This window comes from Cervus canadensis, chromosome 3, assembly GCF_019320065.1.
Source record: "Cervus canadensis isolate Bull #8, Minnesota chromosome 3, ASM1932006v1, whole genome shotgun sequence".
Lineage (NCBI taxonomy): Eukaryota > Metazoa > Chordata > Mammalia > Artiodactyla > Cervidae > Cervus > Cervus canadensis.
In genome coordinates, this window is record NC_057388.1 from 7,236,943 (window position 1) to 7,258,351 (window position 21,409).

At 40.2% G+C, this 21,409-nt stretch overlaps 1 protein-coding gene and 1 non-coding gene across 2 annotated transcripts in view; one reads left to right on the plus strand and one right to left on the minus strand.

The window, feature by feature from the left end:
* CDK14 (cyclin dependent kinase 14) overlaps window positions 1-21,409 on the plus strand; it is a 660,346-nt gene that overhangs the window by 154,221 nt on the left and 484,716 nt on the right. The window contains exon 4 of the mRNA XM_043462555.1: window positions 14,289-14,383. Coding sequence (XP_043318490.1) covers window positions 14,289-14,383 — 95 coding nt within the window. The remainder of the gene's footprint in view (window positions 1-14,288; window positions 14,384-21,409) is intronic.
* Window positions 1,659-1,730, minus strand: TRNAY-AUA. The gene has a single exon. It is a non-coding gene; the product is annotated as a tRNA-Tyr (tRNA).

Here is a 21,409-nt window from a genome sequence, read left to right on the forward strand (position 1 = left end):
AGATGTCTCGTCCCCCTTTTTTTACGCTGTTGAAATGTTTATTATTTATTTACTTATTTATTTTTATGAGACTGACGCGCTGCCTACTGCGCTAAGAAGGCTCTTATTTATTTTTAATTGAGGGATAATTGCTTTACAGTATTCTGTTGGTTTCTGCCATGCATCAGCATGAATCAGCCTTGGATATACTATGTCCTCCCTCTTGAACCTCCGTCCCGCCTCCCACCCCATCCTGCCCCTCTGGATTGTCACAGAGGACTGGCTTTGAGTCCTGGGTGTCATACTACAAACTCCCGCTGGCTATCTGTTTTACATATGGTAATGTTTGTGTTTCAGTGCTACTCTTAATTTGTCCCACGTACCCTTTTAAAAAATATTTTTAAAAAAATTTAAAAAAATTTTTTAAAAATATTTTATTACTTTTAATTGATGATTAGTTTGCAATATTGGTTTGATTTCTGTCATATATCAACATGAATTAGCCATAGGTGTACATATGTCCCCTCCCTCTTGAATCTTCTTCCCACCCCTCTAGGTTATTACAGAGCCCCAGTTTGAGTTCCCTCAGTCACATTGCAAGTTCCCATTGGCTGAAAAAGACACATGTACCCCAATATGCATTGCAGCACTGTTTACAACAGCCAAGACATGGAAGCAACCTAGATGTTCATCGACAGGTGAATAGATAAAGAAGCTGTGGGACATACATATAATGGAATACTACTCAGCCGTAAAAGGAATGCATTTGAGTCAATTCTAATGAGGTGGATGAACCTAAGCCTATTATGCAGAGTATTCTCTGAGCACCTCTATACTTTCTTGTCCTACAAGTTGCTCTTGGCTTACCTTGTATTTTCCCAGCCCCAGCCCCAGATTCAGCCGTTTCTGCAGAATGCCCTGTTTCCTTTTATTGCAGCATGGTGTTTAGAAACCAGGATTGGGTGTTGGGTGTGTTTGCTGCTACTCAGGGTCACGTAACCTTAAAGGTCAATGTGTACATCATAGTATAAATAACAATGGGGGGATTTTGATATTTAATTGTAATTTGAAATAAGGAATTAATTATAATTCTTTTCAAGGAAAGCTGAGACTTGTCTGATACTTTCTGTATTTCTCCTTCTTTCTTTTTTTGTTGTTGCTGTTCAATCAATAAGTCTTGTCCTACTCTGCGACCCCATGAACTGCAGCATGCCAGGCTTTCCTGTCCTTTACTATCTCCTAGAATTTGCTCAAACTCATGTCCGTTGAGTCAGTGATGCCATCCAACCATCTCATTCTCTGTCGTCCTGTTCTCCTCCCACCTTCAATCTTTCCCAATATCAGTGAGTTGACACTTCTCATCAGGTAGCCAAAGTATTGGAGCTTCAGCTTCAGCATCAGTCCTTCCAGTGAATATTCAGGGTTGATTTCCTTTAGGATTGACTGGTTTAATGTCTTTGCTGTCCAAGGGCCTCTCTAGAGTCTTCTCCAGCACCTTCTTCTTTCTTTCACTTTTTATTTTATACTGGAAAGTGAAAGTTAAGTTGCTCAGTCAAAGTTGCTCAGTCGTGTTTGAGTTTTTGCGACCCCATGGACTGTAGCCTACTGGGTTCCTCCGTCCGTGGGATTTTCCAGGCAAGAATACTAGAGTGGGTTGCCATTTCCTTCTCCAGGAGATCTTCCCAACCCAGGGATTGAACCTGGGTCTCCTGTATTATAGGCAGAAGCTTTACCGTCTGAGCCACCAGGGAAGTCCAGTCCTTTATATTGGACTATAGGTGATACATGGGGCTTCCCTGGTAGCTCAGCTGGTGAAGAATTGCCTGCAGTGCAGGAGACCCTGGTTCGATTCCTGGTTTGGGAAGATCCCCTGAAGAAGGGATAGGCTACCCAATCCAGTATTCTTGGACTTCCCTGGTGGCTCAGACGGTAAAGAATCTGTCTGCAATGCAGGATACCTGGGTTCGATCCCTGGATTGGGAAGATCCCCTGGAGGAGGGATGGCAACTCACTGCAGGATTCTTGCCTGGAGAATCGCATGGACAGAGGATCCTTGCGGGCTATAGTCCATGGGGTCGCACAGAGTCAGACAGGACTGAGCGACTAAGCACAGCACAGCATAGGTGACTGATAATGTTATGTTAGTTTCAGGTGTATAGCAAAGTGACCCAGTTATACGCTTACATGTTACCTATACTTTTTCAGATTCTTTTCCCATTTAGGTTGTCACGTAACATTGAGCAGAGTTCCCTGTGCTATGCAGTAGGTCCTTGTTGGTTATCTGTTTTGAATATAGCAGTGTGTACGTGCAAATAGGAGCAGACTCAGGGAGGGTGGCAATGGCAACATCAACAGCAAATGAAGAGGAGGTTTCTGCGTGAACCTCAAAAGAGGAGTGAGGGGAACAAACCATGGAGACTGTTAAGAAGCATGTGGTATCAGAAAGTGTAGTGGGGGGAGCTCAGGAAAGGCCAGGGGACTAGGGGCTACTCTCAGAGCCAGGACACCCTAGCATCACCATCAGGGGCATACTGGGGCTTTCTCAGGACAAGAGCAGCGTCTGGGACGGGACTTTGATGGCCCCTGTGGGTGGATGCATGCCCAGAGACCACGGGGTGTCTGCTGGTCTTTCTCCTTGAGTTCTCTAGAATATCAGACTGAAGCACCTTTTCAGGACAAAGCCTTGTACTGAGTAGACTTCTGTGCAGGGCGGGTTCAATAGGGAAAAAGAAAGTCCAGAAAGAAGTGTTGAAGTGAAACAAAAGGGGAAATCTCAATGTGTGTGATATTACCATTTTTGTTTTTTCTTTTTACTTCATGAAAACAGAGCAAAGAACTTTATTCCATAAAGCTATGAGAGCCATCTTGGTCATACCCTTCTCAAACTACTTAAACATTCCTCTTACTTAAAAATAACCCATAGAAAAGTTATTGGTTGAATCCCATACAAATCTGTAAAAAAGAGAGAGAATAAGGAGTAGCATATCATCTCTACGGATAATGAAAGCAGATGAGAAGGGGGCACAGTTTTCCTTATTGTAGATTTATGATGCTATATTTGAGAAAACCAAAAGAGTCAGTGGAAATACTACAAACAATGAGAGAAGTTAGTCAGATTGCAGATTGAAACATTAATATACAAAACCCAGTAGATACCATTGTAAGAACAAATAAGAATTAGTGTTGAGGTATTTCCCTGCTGGTCTAGTGGTTAAGATTCCAGACTTCCACTGCAAAGGGCGCTGGGTCGATCCCTGGTAGGAGAACTAAGATCCCACATGCTGTGTGGTGTGGCCAGAAAAGAAAAAGAAAAGAATTAGTGTTGAAAACTGGTAAATAAAGCAAATGATTAAGCATTTATTTTCAGTGATTTCTATATGAAATTCACCTCAAGGTAATCTAGTCATCAATGAAGGGAAGTTTCTCTTTTACAAGTGTTATTTTCTCAGTTGTGTCTGACTCTTTGCTACCCCATGGGCTGTAGCCCACGAGGCTCCTCTGTCCATGGAATTCATCAGGCAAGAATCCCGACCAGGGATCGAACCTGTGTTTCCTGCATTGCAAGGCAGATTCTTACCCACTGGACCACCAGGGAAGTCTCCTTCCCTCCTTTTTGCCTAATATACAGTATTTACAGTCTGGAGATGATGTGAATACCATTCTTAGTGAGGTCATATAGTGTAATATGATTAACCTTCTTTGCTTGCACAACTTTTTGTTTTTGTTGGTTGTACTTACCTCTTCTTTTCACTTGTTTGCAATTAATACAATTAATTAATAGGATTTTAATCACAAATTGAGGCCCCAAACTATTTGATAAAACTAGAAAACTCCTCTGAAACAAATCGGAATCAGGTACTCTGTCGGGCTTTCGTCCCCTGAGATTGTCCTCATGCTTCTCCATTGTCCTCGTCCAGTCTGGACTGGTGCGTCTCCTAGTAGCCGTCAGGAGCACCGTTCATCCCTCCAAAGCTGAATGACCAGTCTAGGTTTTAGGATATGTAAGCCTCGCTGCTGTTTCCCGAGATGACCAAGAAGGGGCTCAGGCCCTTCTTTGTGCATTGTTTTCATTCAGTCTGATTCTTAATCCTCATTTTCATAATTCTTGGTGTCCCAGTTATGAGCCTTTCACGTTCCACCTCCTGGAGAATAAACCTGTCCTGGGGTCAGGGCTGGGCAGATGCCTGAACGGGAGAGTCTAGGGGAAAGGACTTGATCTTTAAATCTAATCTGACCAATCATTTTGGTTTTCACCCCTCCTTGAAGTGCAGCTTCCAATTCTTGAGTGTTTCAGGGATTCTGAAGCGTGAATTGACTTATTTCTTGTTGGTTCCCACCCTTGGTTTCCACCTGTGGTCATCGTCCTTGTCCGTGACCTCCTATCCATTTATTTCCCATCTCAAAGTTTTTGTTTGTATCTTGTCTGCGATCTTCCCCTTGTTCATTCAGTTGCTCCTCTAAGTTATAACTTTGCTTTCATTTTAATTCAGACTGGTGTATGGGGGAGAGATGAGACACTATGTGCTCAGTCACTCAGTTGTGTTCGACTCTTTTGCGACCCCGTGGACTGTAGCCACCAGGCTCCTCTGGGATTCTCCAGGCGAGAAAACTGGAGTGGGTTGCCATTTCCTTCTCCAGGGATCTTCCTGACTCAGGGATCAAACCCGTGACTCTTGTGTTTCCTGCATTGGCAGGCCAGTTCTTTATCACCGTGCCCCCTGGGAAGCCTGTGTGATTCTTTCACAGGAGGCTTACCAAGGGAACAGATTGAACAAGTGTGTGGGGTAAACATACACATACGCACAACATTATTAAAATGTTGAAACAGAGGAAATCCTGCCCTGGAATTCCAGGCTACCATGTTTAACTGGAACTGTCCACTGTTTGTCTCCTATTATATTAACTTCCTTTAGATCCTCTTTCCTGAGAGTTTCTTATTGAGTTTATCCTTTTCTGGTCCGCTCTGGGATGCCTTTCTTCTCTATCAGGGCACTTCTGTTATTTTGTGTGGTAAACGCTTTGCTTTCTTTTCATTTTGGGAGCTTTTTCTTCCATTCAGTATGCCCTGGAAAAAGGCCTTTGCTCTTTCTTGTTCAAGCTGGAAATAGTTTCTTTTTCTCTTTTAGCATGATACCGCAGTATTCTGTTTTATTCTGAGTCCTCTCTGCCCACTGCCTTTTTGTTCTCTCCCTGATTGTTGTGGGAGGGGGAATTTTGTCATACTCATTTTCACCGGAAGACTGTTTTCCTTTAGATTCCTCACTGGGCCAAAAATGGAAGTGGTTACCCTTCTTGTGCAGCATCCTGTCCTATTAGGTATGGGACATTGATCGTTGCGTATTCAGTGGGGCATTGAGATAGGATCTTTATGGAACATTTGATCATTTCATACTCAATGGCCTGAGAGTTTTATGATATGTTTTATTTTTAAATATTTTTTTGAAAGATTGATAAGCATCCAAGGATATCCTTTATCTAAAGGCCACCAAGATTAATGTCATATCTTTATTTTACTGTTATTTCTTTGAAAGCATTAGGTATCTTGAATGGGCTCCAAGTGTACAGTTGAGAAGGAAGGGGAAAGTGAGCAGCAGGGAGGCAATGCTGCTCTTGTTTTTATGAGGAAAGCAAGGTAGCCAACTCTTATTTCTTGAAAATACCGTGGTAAGAACAGTTATGCACTATTGCATCTTCCCAACTATATACATCTCTCTGCTGTTCATAAACTGGTCATTGTCTATGTTAGGAGTCATGACTAAAATTATGGAACTAAGAGTGCCTTAGCCTTAGTGACCATGACATTCATCTGAACTTCCTGATTTTGTCCAGACAGTGGCACTTTAAAATTGAGACACAGACTTAGAGAACAAACTTATGGTCACCATGGGGGAAGGGTAGGGGAAGAGATGGTTACGGAGTTTGGAATGGACATGTGCACTCTGCTGTATTTAAAATGGACAGCCAAAAAGGATCTACTGGATAGCAGATGGAACTCTGCTCAATGTTATGTGGCTGCCTGGATGGGAGGGGAGTTTGGGGGAGAATGGATATATGCGTATGTATGGCTGAATCCCTTTGCTGTCCCCCTGAAACTATCACGACATTGTTAACTGAGTATACCCAGTACAATGTTTAAAACAATAAAAAGTTTTAAAAAATAGAGTGAAATTCAGGCAGAATATTATGGATGTGATTTTATTTAAATTGGTATATTTCAAGAGGTGTTTGACAGATTTTATTTATTTGTTTCAGATGAGTTTTGAGTGCCTACTCTCCCTGGGTCCAGTCCCTGGGTGGTATTTAACACTGACCCGGACAGCACAAACTTTCGTTCCCTTTTTCTTACCACCTCCTCCAACCAGGCTGTGCCCTTCAGTAGCTAGAACTATTGGCAGTGCTGTAGGAGACTGGTCCAAAAAAGAAGGGATTTCATTGAGCTGTGCTATCATAAGCTGAGCTTACAGAGAACAGATTTTCAGAAATTCATGTTTAGATTAGGGTCCTCTATGCTTTCTGCAGATTTCTCCCAAATTGACTTCCTTTCAGCCGGAGTCGGGGTGGGGTGGGGTGGGGGAAAGCTGCATCCCTTGACGGGCAGGCTCTGTTTGCAAAGAGGGGAGGAAGGTGCTAACTTGGAAATGAGAGTCCCACCGCAGTTCTCTGATGCTTGTCCTTGGGGATCTCATCTGGCATTGCCTGCTTCTTATGGGGACTAGGAAACTCCCAGATGGAGCCCCGCCCGGGACTTCCCTGGTGATCCAGTGCTGGGAGTCCGCACTCCCAGTGCAGCGGGCCTGGGTTCGCGCCTTGGTCAGGGAACTGACCCCACGGCCCGCAGCTAGGAGTTCAGGGATATTGAAGGTCCTGTGTGCTGCAGCTGAGGCCCAGTGCAGTCAAAGACATAGACAAAAAGAAAAGAGAAGAACCGAGACCCCTTGTCAGGTTGTTAGTATGTGGGGAGGTTGGGTCTGTTGCCCTGTCTAGCATCTAGATCTATTTTGTTACCCAGTTACCCATCGACTATGAATTATCTCAGTGTTGCTATGTTTAAAAGGGCTGGAAATGAGCAGGATGCTAGAGCCTGTTGTGAAGATCAAAGGCGGAAGAAAAATTAGCCAAGGAAGGTTTGACTTCAAAAATCCTTGTTGTTTAGTGAGGTCAGATAGTTCTTTTTTTAAAGAGAAGTTTATTTGTTTATATTGGGCTGTGCGTGGTCTTCACTGTTGCGTGCGGGCTTTCTCTAGTTGCGTCCAGTGGGGGCTACTCTTCTAGCCAGCTTCTCCTTGCAGTGACTTCTCTTTCTGCAGAGCATGGACTCTAGGTGTGAGTAGTTGTGGTGCACAGGCTTAGTTGCCCCCAGACATGTGCGACCCCTCCCTGCTGGGCCAGGGGTCAAACAGATGTTCCTTGTGTTGCAAAGCGGATTGTTAACCACCAGACCACCACGGAAGCCCAGGTCAAATAGTTCTGATTGAACCTGTCCCACCTTCCCCTCACCCAGGCTCACACTTATTTAGTACCATGTAATAGAGCAGTGATTCTTGTGGTTTTCCCACGATGCAGGGGATCATGAGCAATCTTAAGTAAGGGGTTATGTTTGAAGGTTAAAGTAAATTTTCAGTGAATTCAGTGTAAAACTATGTAGCCATATCATGGTATCACTGCAGTGAACACTCAGGGATACTCGTGCAGTTTAGAAAAATCTGGTAAACACCCCATCCTTGTTTCTAAGAATGGGACTTCAGTGGATGATAGACTTAAGCATGATTGAAATCTCCTCCATTTGGGTGGGAGTTAGATCCTGCCAGTGTAGTAGTATAAAGAAAATAAGTTCTCAATTCCAGTCAACTTGGTTTGACTTCTAGCTCTAGCATTAGCTCTAAGATCTTAGATGAGTTACCTTATTTCTGCAATCTTAAATTCTTCATATTCAAAAAGGGATGCTAATAGAACCAACTTCAAGGTGGTGTTAACAGGGTTTAAATTTAGATAACGAATTTAAAGTGATAAACTGTAATAAGCATGGACCATAGCAAACAGTCCATGTTGGCTGGTTGTTTTTGTTGATTCCATGACGAACCCAGAGCAGCAAGGGCCAGGAGCATCTCCTTCAGGACAAGGTGACAAACTCCGTTCGGCTGGAATATTACCTTGATTTTTTCATTATCCATGCCAGTGTCCCCTCCACTGATCCAGACAATTGACAGTTCTCTGTGCCTTTATTCTGTTAAAAAAAAAAAAAACTGTCTTAACATTATCTCATTAAATTCCGTGTCTCTATGCATGTAGTGTCTGTTAATAATTGCTGATTAGCCCTCTGTATTTCCAGTTCTCTAAAGTGCTATGTCAAACCTGCAGTCTAAATGGAGGAAGTGATTAAGCAGAGAATAGTGGCCCCATAAAGCCATTTCCATCCATCCATGCACCTGACATCAAAGAGCCAAAGATAATGTTAGGGTTAACTGCTTATTGGTTTGAGCTAGCATCTTTATTTAAAATGTGATGATTTAATGAAGTTTCAAGGGGAAAAAAAAAGGCAAACCAAAGGCCTGGACTTTAATTATCCAACAAAACAGGACTTCTCCTTTTAAATTATTCTTAGCTGGCTCCTTTGATTGGAAGTATTTTATTATTGGCCTCTCTAAACACTTGGCATTTGAGTTCCTTATTTATATGCAAAATAATTAAGATCAGAACATTTCTGTTTACTTAAAATAGGAGATTAACTTTACAAGAATTTAACTCTTAAAGCTCAGACCATCTCATAGACAGGGCCTGTTCCATGGACCCATTCTTTGGTGGACTAAAATAACTTGTAGAGAGGCACTACCTCTGTGTGATTCTTCCTGTTTTACAGCATGATTGATCTGTAAATTACAGTATATTTCCACAGGGTGTACATATCAGTTGCACAAGGCAAATCACATCGACTGTTTTTCCACCCAATGTGGCAAAATAATCATTTTCTGCCATCACGTTGTTAATAGAATGTACTTTAAGCATGGCAGTTAATGCACCCAAATCTACTCAGTTAGATAAATAGAATACTTTGTGTCATTAACATCTATTGCTTTATTTTTTTCTTATGGATAAATGAGATATAGCCTAAAAAAGAGTATTATCCTTGTTTTTTGAATTTCTTTAATTCAGTTTCCTCAAGTAGTAAATTTAATATGGTCCATGTCTTAAAATTACATAAACTAATACAAGGCAGTTTAGGAAGAGTGAAATATGTCATTTTTGGAAAATTATCTGCACCTTTCTAGAAAGATAAAATAATAGCTTCCTATTATGTTACCAGCTTTGTGTGACTGTGTCTTGGCATTGCTCTCAATACACATTAGCAGTTTATCTCCTAATAGGACTAAAGAGGTAATTTTCTGCTCCTTCTTTTTTCCTTAACTTAGATTGAATTTAGTCTTAAAGGAGCACAAAAGCAAACATACAGACTCCTCATTCTGATTTTAAATAATTTAGAGTGGAACTGTGAACACAATATTTTCCCCATTGAAGATCATTTTATACTGAAGTTTAATATAGGGTTTAAAATTTCTGTTTAAAACTTGGGCTCAGGAGGGTGATGGTAAAGTGTGACATTCTCAAGCTGTTTCTTGGTGATGAAAAATGCATGAGAACATAACCCACACAGGACTAGTCAGGCGCTTTTGAATGTACTTTTCCATCAAGTTTTACTTGATTCAACTCAACACGTGGTTGATGCTTTACAAGTTTCTTGAAGAAAAAAGAATAGATGGTCCATTATCTATTAATTTCTTCCAGTAATGTCTTTTGTTCGTTTTCTAACTGCAGTTAAATGTCTAAATCATAATATCAACCTTTCTTCTTTTCTAGTATGTACACATTTATTTAAAATTTCTTTTATTTATAGATTTGCCTGCATCCCATGGGTCTTAAAATGTCATGTCCTCAATGCTGCTTAATTTACTTTTGAATTTTCAATTTAGATTTGCTTTTTAATCCAACCCATATGGCTAGACTATTTATCTTTCTTTTTATTCTTATTAATAATTTCTAATTTATTGTGTTCAGAATTAGTAACTTGAAGTGTTTCTTACAGTTTTGATACTGAGGGGTTTTTTGTTTGTTTTATTTTGGTGGCCTAAGCTGTCACCATTTTTTGTGAATATTAAATGATGTGTACCTGAAAAGAATATATGTTAATATGCGTATGTTAAAATGTTATTTCTAATACTCAGGCCCACATATCTCTTACTTATTGATCATTAGCCTGCTCTGCTGATGTCTGAGTGATGTACGTTTGTCTTGCATTATCACTGTGGATGTCACACTTTCTCATTTTATTGTTGCCAACAGTTGTTTCATACACTGCAAAGCTGTGTTGTTTGGCTCATACCAGTGTGTGCTTATTAAATTTCTTGGTGGATTTTGACAAGGACCTGCTGTGTAGCACAGGGAACTCTGCTCGCTGTTACGTGTCAGCCTGGATGGGAGGGGTTTGGGAGTGATGGGTACCTGTGCGTGTACATGCCGAGTCCCTTCCCTGCTCACCTGGAACTATCACAGCGGTGTTAATTGGCTATACCCCAATACAGAGTAAAACGTTTTTTAAAAAGTAAATCTCTTGTTGGATTTTATTGGGATAAAGTAATCTGTTTGCCGTATTGTGAATTCTGTCTTGTCTGCCGTCAGTCTTGCTATAACATACAGTTTTGCAAAAATACGTTTTTTCGCTAGATTTCCCTTTTTATTTTCAGATTTGCTCTTTTGTGTGTGTTTTTTTGTTGTTGTTTCTTTTGTCTTTTCTCAATAGCACATTGCTAGATTGTCTTTCCAATCTGAGAACTTTCTTTTAATAGAGAAATTTTTAAATTTTTGTTTATTATAAACGTTGATATGTCTGGATATAACTTTCTTATTTTATGATTTTCTTTATATGCTTTGTTACTGAGTATATGCTCCTTCTCTAACTGCCCCCTTCTTTACCCTCTTTTCCCTTCTTCCTTGTGCTTTTCTCTTACATTCTTTCTCTCCTTAACTTGTTTGGAATTTGTACATCTTATTTATTCTACTAATTACCATCTAAGTATTAATAGATGTACTAAAAATTATGCATGTGGAGTTAATTAGTATCTGCAGTCTGTCTTTAACAATCCAGTAAATCCCGGTATGTTTTTATTTTTATTTTTCTACTGTCTTTTGCCTTCCTGCATTTCCCCCATCACTCTAGCTGTAACTTACATGAAGATAAAATGGAATTCTGTATCTTTTCTTTCCCTATGGGTGGTAAAATTGCAACTTTTCCATCCCAGCTGATACTCAACTGTCTTGAGTATCAGTTGCTTAGTTGTCTTTTTCCAGCCATTGTTAAATCTATAAAAATACTATGCTGGTTGAAAAATTTTTCTGTTTAAATGTAACTTCTCCTTAGAGTTTTTTTTGAAAATTCAATTCAAACATTGACCTTATTACTTTTTCACCTGTGTACATTCTTTTAGTCACGGCCCATACATGTTTTATTTCATTAATTAAATATTTAATCTCTAAATCTCTGTTTCTGTTTAAAGAATATAATATCTTCTTGGATCTCTCTTAAGATACTGGTTATTTTTATTCAGTGTTGTTACTTTTTCAGTAAGATGTTGGTATTCCTGAAATGATTTGTGATTCTTGGTTGTATACTCATTTTTGTATTTTAGAATTGCTCTCAGCTTATTCTGTTTTCTGTACATTGTCTCTAGTGATTGTGTGAGAGGCAGGGACTACATTTTGAGGGAGGGAGATGTTTTATTCTTTCTCTGGTTATTAGCCACTTCAGTCCTCTCTGCCTTTCCAGCCTGAATACCCACATTCTCAGCTGTCTCCTCTGCACATGGTCCTGCAGTTTGCTTGGGAGGACATTATGTGTTCAGCTCTGGTGATTAGTCTCCTATTTACCTAGAGGTTCCTAATTCTTTTATCTGTACTAGTTTTCTCCTACATATCAAGGCTCTAAGTCCCCCCAGTTTCTTCTTTGAAGTTTTGATTCAGATTACTTTTTGTATTTTAGAATTCCTCAAAATATATGATTAGAAATTGACACTCTTTTTTGTTTCCCTTTTGTATTTCTGATTTATTGTTTTTGAAAAGTATCTTTTCAGTCATACTGTGGCATTCTTGGTAGGAAGGAGGTAAATAGCATTGCTCAATTTGGGGCATAGAATCTTTATAAACTGTGGGAGTCAGATTGATTGAAGGTAAATTGTGTTTTTTCATAAGTGGTATAAGAACACATGGTCAGGATAGTGTAACATTAAGTTCTTTCCCTAAGCTTCTAAGGTTGGTTTATTACAGAGTACCCCACAGTCATTAGTAGCTTTTTATCAGTTACAAATGTACTTAAAACTGTGATTACATAATACTTTTAAGAAGTTATTAATTCTTTATAGAATTATCATTTTAATGTGTTTTGATACTATCTTTTTATAGAGACATTAAAATAACAGGTAATTTATCCTCATAGAGGACAGCACCCCCTTTTTCTTGCTGTCTGGTGAAAGTGGGGTGGGAGTTGACCGCAGCAAGAGTGATGAGACCACTTGCTCTTAGCACTTCTGTGGTCGTAATAGGATGTATGGTTTCTTAAGGGAGAATGATTTTGTTGCAGCTGAACCTTAAGGATTGGTGTATGTGGACATAAGAGAGTTCATTTTGTAATAACTAGGGTTATCTGAATGTATTTGATTATTTGTATTATTGCTAAAAGGTATCAGAGGGATAACTTTATATGACTAAATTTTATACAGTCATGATTTCTAACAGGGGTCAGGTAGTAAATATTTTCAGCTTTGTTGGCTATATGATCTTTATAGCAACTATAATTCTGCTATAGCTTGAAAAGCATAAAAGTCAAAAGTGAAAGTGAAGTTGCTCAGTCGTGTCCGACTCTTTGCGACCCCATGGACTGTAGCCTACTAGGCTCCTCCGTCCATGGGATTTTCCAGGCAAGAATACTGGAGTGGGTTGCCATTTCCTTCTCCAGGAGATCTTCCCAACCCAGGGATTGAACCTGGGTCTGCGGCATTGTAGGCCAACATTTTACTGTCTAAGCCACCAGGGAAGTCGAAAAAGCGTAAGACAATATGTAAATGAATGAGTGCGACTGGTTCCAATAATGGGCTTCCCTGGTGGCTCAGTGGTAAAGAACCTGCCTGCCAATGCAGGAAACACGGGTTCCATCGCTGGGTCTGGAAGATTCCCTGGAGAAGGAAATGGCAACCCACTCCAGTATTCTTGCCTGGAAAATTCCATGGACTGAGGATCTTGGCAGGCTACAGTCCATGGGGTTGCAAAAGAGTAGGGCACAGCTTGGCGACTTAAACAACAAGTGTTCCAATAAACTTTATCACTAAAACTTGATTTTCATATAATTTTCTCATGCTATGAACTTTTATTCTTTTTTAGATTCCTTCTGCATTAAAAATATATAAAAAGCTTTCTTAAGTTTACGAGATATGTAAAACTAGGTGGTAGGCTAAATTTTCCAGCCCCTAATTTAGTTTTTCAGGTAGTCATGTACAGATGTGAGAACTGGACCATAAAGCTAAGTGCCAAAGAATTGATGCTTTCAAATTATGGTGCTGGAGAAGACTCTTGAGAGTCCCTTGGTCTCAATGGAGATCAAACAAGTCCATCCTAAAGGAAATCAACCCTGAATATTCACTGGAAGGATGATGCTGAAGCTTGAAGCTCCAATACTTTGGCCACCTGATACGAAGAGCCAACTCATTGGAAAAGACCCTGATGCTGGGAAAGATTGAAGGCAAAAGGAAGGAGGGGGTGGCAGAGGATGAGATGGTTGGACATGAATTCGAGTGAACCCCGGGAGATAGTGAAGGGCAGAGGAGCGTGTGCTGCAGTCCATGGGGTTGCAGAGTCAGACACGACTTAGTGATGAACAGCAACCACAATTTAGAAGACTATATAATAACACGGAAAATATTCCTTTTGAGTGAAAAAAGCAAGGCTATAAAACAGTATCTGTAGTGTGATCTGCAGTGATGAATGTTAGAAAGCATTCATCAGCATAAAGAGAGCAGTAGAAGAAGTCACTGCTGGTGGTTCCCTGTTGGTGATTAGATCATGGGTAAATTTAAACTACACTGTATTCATTTGCATTTTCTTAGTTTTGTATTCTGAACACTTATTATGTTTTTAAAAATAAACATTCTTATATCAGAGAAGAGTTATTTAAAAACTGATAGAGAATCTACATTTTCAGCAAAATTGGGTTATTTATTGTTAATTAGTTTGATACAATCTGTTTTGTTTACCCTCTGCTTCATTTTTAGCCAACAAGTCCCAAATTTGGAAAAGCTGACTCATATGAAAAACTGGAAAAACTAGGGGAAGGATCTTATGCTACAGTATACAAAGGGAAAAGCAAGTAAGTTCACTCGTTTCTGAATATTTCATATCGAAAGTATACCTGCTCTCTTAGTACAAAATAACAGTGTATTTAAATAATTTTCACATACAGTAGACTTTCCTCCCTCAGGTTTGCTGTTATTTGTTGTTGTCTTTGTTTTAGCAAATCATTAGAATTGGTTTTTTCTGTGAGCAAAGTTTTGCAGACTTGCCCAGTTCGTCTTTTCTCTCCTACCTCTCCCCCACCTTTATTTTCTCTTTCTCTCCTTGGAGGTGGAACCCTCGAATGAGAATTCATTTCCAGGTGAATGATGTGATTAATTTCTTCTGGAGGTTTAGGGTTTGCTCAAGAATAAGAGGACTGATTTGACAGCGTCAAATGTATTGACCATTCTTGGCACCTTTTTAAACTGAGCTTTTACGCCATCTTTCAGAAGTAGTTAACAAACCACAAGCTCTTTCTTCCTGTCTCCTTTGGCCTCATGCTGTAAGTATTTCCACAGAGAGAAGCAGCTCTTCTTCCCCCCCATGCTATCCTGGGATCAGGACACAGATTTGGATTCTTTAAAAAAAAATTTTTTTAAGTGAGGTAATTTTAAATTTAATGTGATGATTTATTTTGGCCTTGGTAAGTGGCATGTGGGATTCCTGACCAGGAACTGAACTCGTGCCCGCTACAGAGCCCCCACCCCTGCACTGGCAGGGAAGCCCACAAACTTGGATGCTTCAGAAGCTTGCCTCTGTATGTTCCAGACATGCCTCCTCCCTCTCCCTTTTTTATTAAGAACACAGAGTTACTGTATTTGGTAACATGTAACGTGTAAACTACCGTTGTTTTTGTCTCTCTTTTAAGTGATTATGAAAGATAGGAAATTCCAACTAAGCAATTAGTTAGCAGTAATTGAGTTACTCACTAAGGTAAGTAATTAAAGAGCTATAGAAGACAGTTCTATGAAGGATCATTCTAAACTTGGAATTGGAAATTTTGACTGTTTGCTTATTGAGGTACTCTGGCTTTTCTGGAAAGTAGTCTTACGCCATTGTTCATAGTTTTTAAGTTAAGAAGGTGAAGCAATATTTCTGATAGAGGAAGATATATAAGTATGGAAATTCAGGAATGCTGTAGATCAAAAATTGAGTGTTAATTTTGAGATTTTATTTTTTACTTAAAAAAGCCTTATAAATTTTTAGTAGGAAAAAAATATGGGGAATGAAATAACAAAATCTAGAGGGCTGTTAATGACTTCATTCTGTCACTTGAGCATAATGGAGTATTATGATAATGGCTTCACTGGGTGGGTTAATTTCAACAGTGGTTGTTTCCCAAGTTTTCTTATTTTTTCCTAAGGAAAAATAGTATTCTACTGTATAAACTTAAATTGCATCTTTGATGTTAAGAAGGTGAAGATAACTACACTGCATTAAGCAATTGTTTTGTGTAAAGTATGATATATTCACTGTCTCAGTTACTCCTCACAACACTCTGTAAGATAGGCCCCATTATTATATTATTGCCATCTCTTCTGGACCAGGCATCTTGGTGCTTAGAGAAATTTAGTCCCTTGTCCAAGTCTGTACAGGTTATTAGTGATAGAGCTTGTCTTGGCTCATGTCTGTCTTGTTTGAGGTCATCTTTTCCTAACCATTATTCTTCCACAGGATAAGGTCTTCTTGGAAAGACTTGGTCCTGCTGTATTCCAGATGGTTCTCCCGGATGCTCTGACTTATTTTAACTGTGAATCAAACTGAAGCAAACATAGTATTTCATTACATGAAAATAGACAATCACTTTGCAGTGCCTTCCCACCAAAGATATGCTTACGTGATTTCCAAGTGCAAGATTTCAACTCAGATGCTTAAGATTTATGATAAAATCTTGAGACATAGTTGAAACATTCTCTGTTTATTATGCCTGAATAAAACGAAGACTGCTTTTTAAGTACCTACAATTTTTGAGAGGGATAGTTCTGGACAGTTAATACTTTTCACTCCAGCAGGTTTCAGTGTAACTTGTCAGCATTTCTTGAGCTGTTTAAAACTCTCTGGTCACATGTACTATTTAATTTCCTCCAGCTGGAGATGGAATCCACTGACCACTCACCTGCTTTAGGAGATGACAGGCTGCTTGACTTATTTGCCTTACAGTGGCAAGGTCAGGCCAAAGAACAATAGTCACATGCATCTAGCAACATTGGAGAGCTGAATTTGGTGTGTCTTCTGAAGCACTACATGATTTTAAAGAGTCGACTGAATGTCGGGATCCTTGTTCCAATACTACTCACTCTCCCGTAGCTGTCTGCATCCCTACTTCCTTTTTTAAAAAATTTAATTGTTTATCTAATTTATCTACTTGACTGCTCTGGGTCTTAGTTGTGGCATATTGGATCTAGTTTCTTGACCAGAGATCAAACCCAGGCGCCCTCCTTTGGGAGTCTTTGCCACTGGACCACTAGGGAAGTCTTCCTGCTTCCATCTTTAAATATTATCTTTAGCATCATCCTCAAGAGCAGCTATCATATTGCAATGAAGCTGCCTGTCATTTGTAGAGATACCACTGATACTTGAATGGTGAGCATTTTACATATGTGTAAAGTGTCAAGTTTGGATTTTGCCATAGAGCTTATTAGTTTGCTAGACTGCTAAAATAAATAGCATAGCCTGGGTGGCTTAAACAACAGGAATGTATCATCTCCTAGTTCTGGAGGCTAGATCTAAGATCAGGTATTGGCAGAGTTGATTTCTTTCTGAGGGTTGGTGCTGGAAGGCAGAATGTGTTCTTTGGCTCTCTCCTAGCCCGTGAGGTGTCCCTGCGATCTTTGCATCCCTGATTCTCTCCTAGCCCGTGAGGTGTACCTGCGATCTTTGTGTCCCTGACTCTCTCCTAGCTCGTGAGGTGTACCAGTGATCTTTGGCGTCCCTGGCTCTCTCCTAGCTCGTGAGGTGTGCCGGCGATCTCCTGACTCGCTGGTGCGTCACCCTGATGTCTGCCTTCATGTTCACATGGTGTTCTCCTTCGACATGTTTGCCTCCACATCCCAATTTCCCCTTTTTATAAGAAGGCTAGTCATTTTGGATTAGGGCCCACTATAATGACCTCATTTTCACTTGACTACTTCTGTAAAGATGCTATGTCCAAATAAGGTCACTTTCTGAGGAGTTAGGACTTAGAACTTTAGCATATCTTTTTTTGAGGGTACAGTTGAATCCATAATACTCATTCATTTCAGACCTCACTAATTTAGCATCAGTGTGCATGGTAATATTCTTCTTTACCATCTCCATTTATTTATGATCTATGTAAGTCATCTTCTATTTCATGGTTCAAATAAAATAAGCAAAGAATATCCCCCCCCCAGTCAAAAGATTTGTGTAATTTTTGACTTTGATACTGTTGCTGTTAGCCATTGTTTAGAAACCTGGGAAGAAATAGAAAGATTTTTTTATTACTCTTGAATTCTCTTGGGTTTCTTGATCCTGTAACAGTGCATAGGCTGGGGAGAAGTTGTCTGAGATTCCTATACTGTGTAGCTTTTTGGTAATGAACTTGCTTCTAAAACGTGTGACTGATTAACTGCAACCATTTCAACATAAAACACTCACAAATAAGTTTTCTTATTAAAAAGAAAAGTTTTGAACCTCCCACAGTTTCATGTTTGAGTAGAGATTTGTTTTGTTTTGTTCTCTAGCTTCTTAATACTTTCTTTGTGCTTATGTGTGTTTATGTTTGGGATGGGAGGCAGTTTATCATCACTCTTGCTACTAATCTTTTTCCTGGTTTGATTTCCTGGTTTTGTTCTCTCTTCTAAATCCCTGTAACATTTAATATAGGATTAAAAAAAAATCATGCAGTGTATAATACTCTACATTTTAAAACTTGTGGCATTTAAAGATACCTTTAGTTCAGCACCTTGAAATCATCTGTTTTCCAAAAGACGTTTTGTACATTCAGAGACTTGTTCACGTTTTTTGAGTTTTTAAAACTAATGGCGAGTGTTCACGATAGTGTTCTTACGCTCCTTTTGTGCTGTAGGTAGACAGAAAGAAACTTAGATACAGATTCTGCCCTCAGGAAACTTAACAGTTTTGAAGGGAGATGGTCCATATACTATAAATAACTCTGTATAAGTTAGAATGTTGTTATTGTAGTTTAGTCACTAAATTGTGTCCGACTCTTTGCGACCCCATGAACTGCAGCTTGCCAGACTTCCCTGTCTTGCACTATCTCCCAGAGTTTGTTCAGACTCGTGTCCATTGAGTCACTGATGCCATCTAACCATCTCAACCTCTGTCGCTCTCTTCTCCTCTTGCTCTCAATCTTTCCCAGGATTAGGGTCTTTTCCAATGAGTTGGCTCTTCGCATCAGGTGGCCACAGCATCTATCTATCTATCTGTCTATTTATATATATTCTGTATAAGCTAGAATGCAGTCAGAAAGGCCCACAGGAAATGGTGTGAAATTTCAAAAAGAAGAATGTTGAGTAAAGTATTTATTCTCTCCAGTGGTGACTGATTGAATTCATCGCCTCATGTGCTTTTAAATCCAGCCTCCCTCATCACTGTGTGTATCTGTAGGACTCCTTGGGAGAGTTTTCCCAAATTCTGTTAAAGCCTGAGGGCCATAAAGTAAAAGCAAGCTGCTTTATTTGAGTTATTGTGCAAATTTTCATAAAAGCACAAGAGTTGTGTTTGACTGTTAACGTGGGATTGGTGTTAAGCAACAGAACTTGAAAGGGTTGGCGGGTTGTCCATGGGTGGGCACATGAATGGCCGGCTGTTGTAGGTAGGAGCTGTGAGCCCCAGCCACTTCAGCTCCCAGATTTGGAGTGTGGTGGGCTTGTGTTTTCCTCACTGCACTGGGATCTGCTGGGGGGTTGCACCTGCGTCTCCTCCTCACCCCAGATGCTTGAGTTTTCCCGGGCTCCACCCCCTGCCACGAGTGGTGAGAACCTTTACTCTTGCCTGGGACAGACTCCAGACTCCTCCCTTTTCCTTCCTGTGTTATCTAGAGAGGATGGAGACTGTAGCTGCTTGTTTTTTAAATGAGTGTATTTCTTAATTTGGCTGCCTCAGCTCTTTGTCGGGGTACTGTTTTTAGCTGTGGCATGCAGCGGGAAGCCGGGCCCGCGGCATCGGGAGCGCGGAGTCTTAGCCCCCGAACCACCAGGGAAGTCCTATTGCTGCTTGCTTTTGATTTTCTCATACTTCTCCTGTCATTTAGAGGAAGAGAAACTGTTCTCTAGTTCCGTCTCTGGAATTAAGAGTATTGGACTTAGTCATCCCATGGATGCTCCTGATTTCTGGTCATTCTCTTTCCTGCTTGTCTTCAGTTTCTGTTGAGGTGAAGATGCCAAAATCTTCCTCCTGCGGGAGCCCGCTCAACAGAGAAGCCTGCCCACACTGGTGTGTGCCAGCTCTGAATCGTTATCTCAGAGGCCAATAGGAAGGAGCAATGGAGGAATTTGCTCACTTTTTGTAACACAAGACTTATGTGATTGAAAATGCCAGTCTTCTTTTAGCGTGTCTTTCTGCCAATTTGTGCCAAACAATTGAACTTGAAATCAATGACCTCATAAATTGAGAGACTACAGCCAAACCAAGGCTGAAATATACTAAATACATTTCAAAGAGCTCTTCAAAGGCCCAGGAGAAATAGGGGAAAGAAATGCTGTTAATTAAAAGAAGAGGTAGCAAGAAGAAAGGCAGTGGCAGTTAACCACCTTTTCAGAATATGTGAGATTAATGAGGCGGTGGCTCTTGCTGCTGGGCCCTGAAGGTCAGCTCTACTGAAACACCATCAGGAGAGTGTGAGGAATTCTACAAGCCAGAATCCCCCAGACGGAGAACCCTGGGCTCCGGGTTCAGTGAGGTCTTGGTCTTCAGTGTTGACACCTGGACCGTCATGCTGACTTTCAGTGTCTTGAGAGGTTATCTACCCTCCAACAGAAACTGTACAGAAGAGAGACAAATCCGAGTACATTTTATGGGCTCTGCTGCTCTCCGCTCTCAATTGGCCTGCTCTGATTTCCTTCTGACTTTGGGTCCATTGGCTTACTGTCACAGATCACTTCAAAGATCAAGCCTGTAAGCACACTGTCCGTCACATGGTATGAAATACGGCAGCAGGCTGTGATAATGCAGTCAGTGTTAGTTTTGTAATTTAATGTACAATGTACGGCATTACAGTGTACATCAAGAGACACTGGATTAAAAATGGAATGAATGGAGTTTGCACCGTGTAATTTCCCAAGTGGCTGCTCATTGTGTACAGATGAATGTTGGAAAAGTAGAGTTTTTTATCCTTACCTAGTCTGAGGAGGATGACAGCCCCCAAACTGGCATCTACTAGTTTTATTTTTCGAAATCTTAAAGCCTATTCAGATTGCAGACTCAGCCCAGACTTCCTTTGGAAGAAGAATGCAAGGCGTTGCAAGCTGGTTCGCGGGCACAGCTGGTTTCCTTTGGTTTGCAGCAGATACACAAACAATACCTAATCTTTTTGACAAAAGTGACAATGAGGATATTGTTTAAGCAAGAAGCATGATTTGAATCATTAGACTAAACTGCACGGGAATAGCTTTCCTATTAAACAGTACTTTAATGATGGCCTCTGTTAGCCATTTTCATTATCAGGGTTCTTTGATCGTTTGATTAGGAGACCCTCAAAATAATCAGTGATATTTCCTGTCTTTAGGGTTGTAGTCTAGCTGGTGAAAACAGACGCATTCTTTGGAATTAGGAATCCTTTGAAAGAGTTAGTGTAGAATATCCAATTATCATAATGTCAGAGAACTCTCTTGTTGTTCAGCTTAAGTGGTTTTTGAGGAGGGCTCGGAATGACATGATGATAAGATTGGTTTCAGTTTAAAGCAAACCCACATTCCTGAGTTGCTTCAGTATCATTGTCATCCTTTTAGTTTAAACCAGGATGCATTTGCTGATGCCTGGAGACATTTTTGCTTTCATAACTCGGGGAGGGGTAGTGGTGTTACTGGCATTGAGAGGCCAGGGGTGTTGTGAAACATTGTACAAACGGACAGGACAGTCT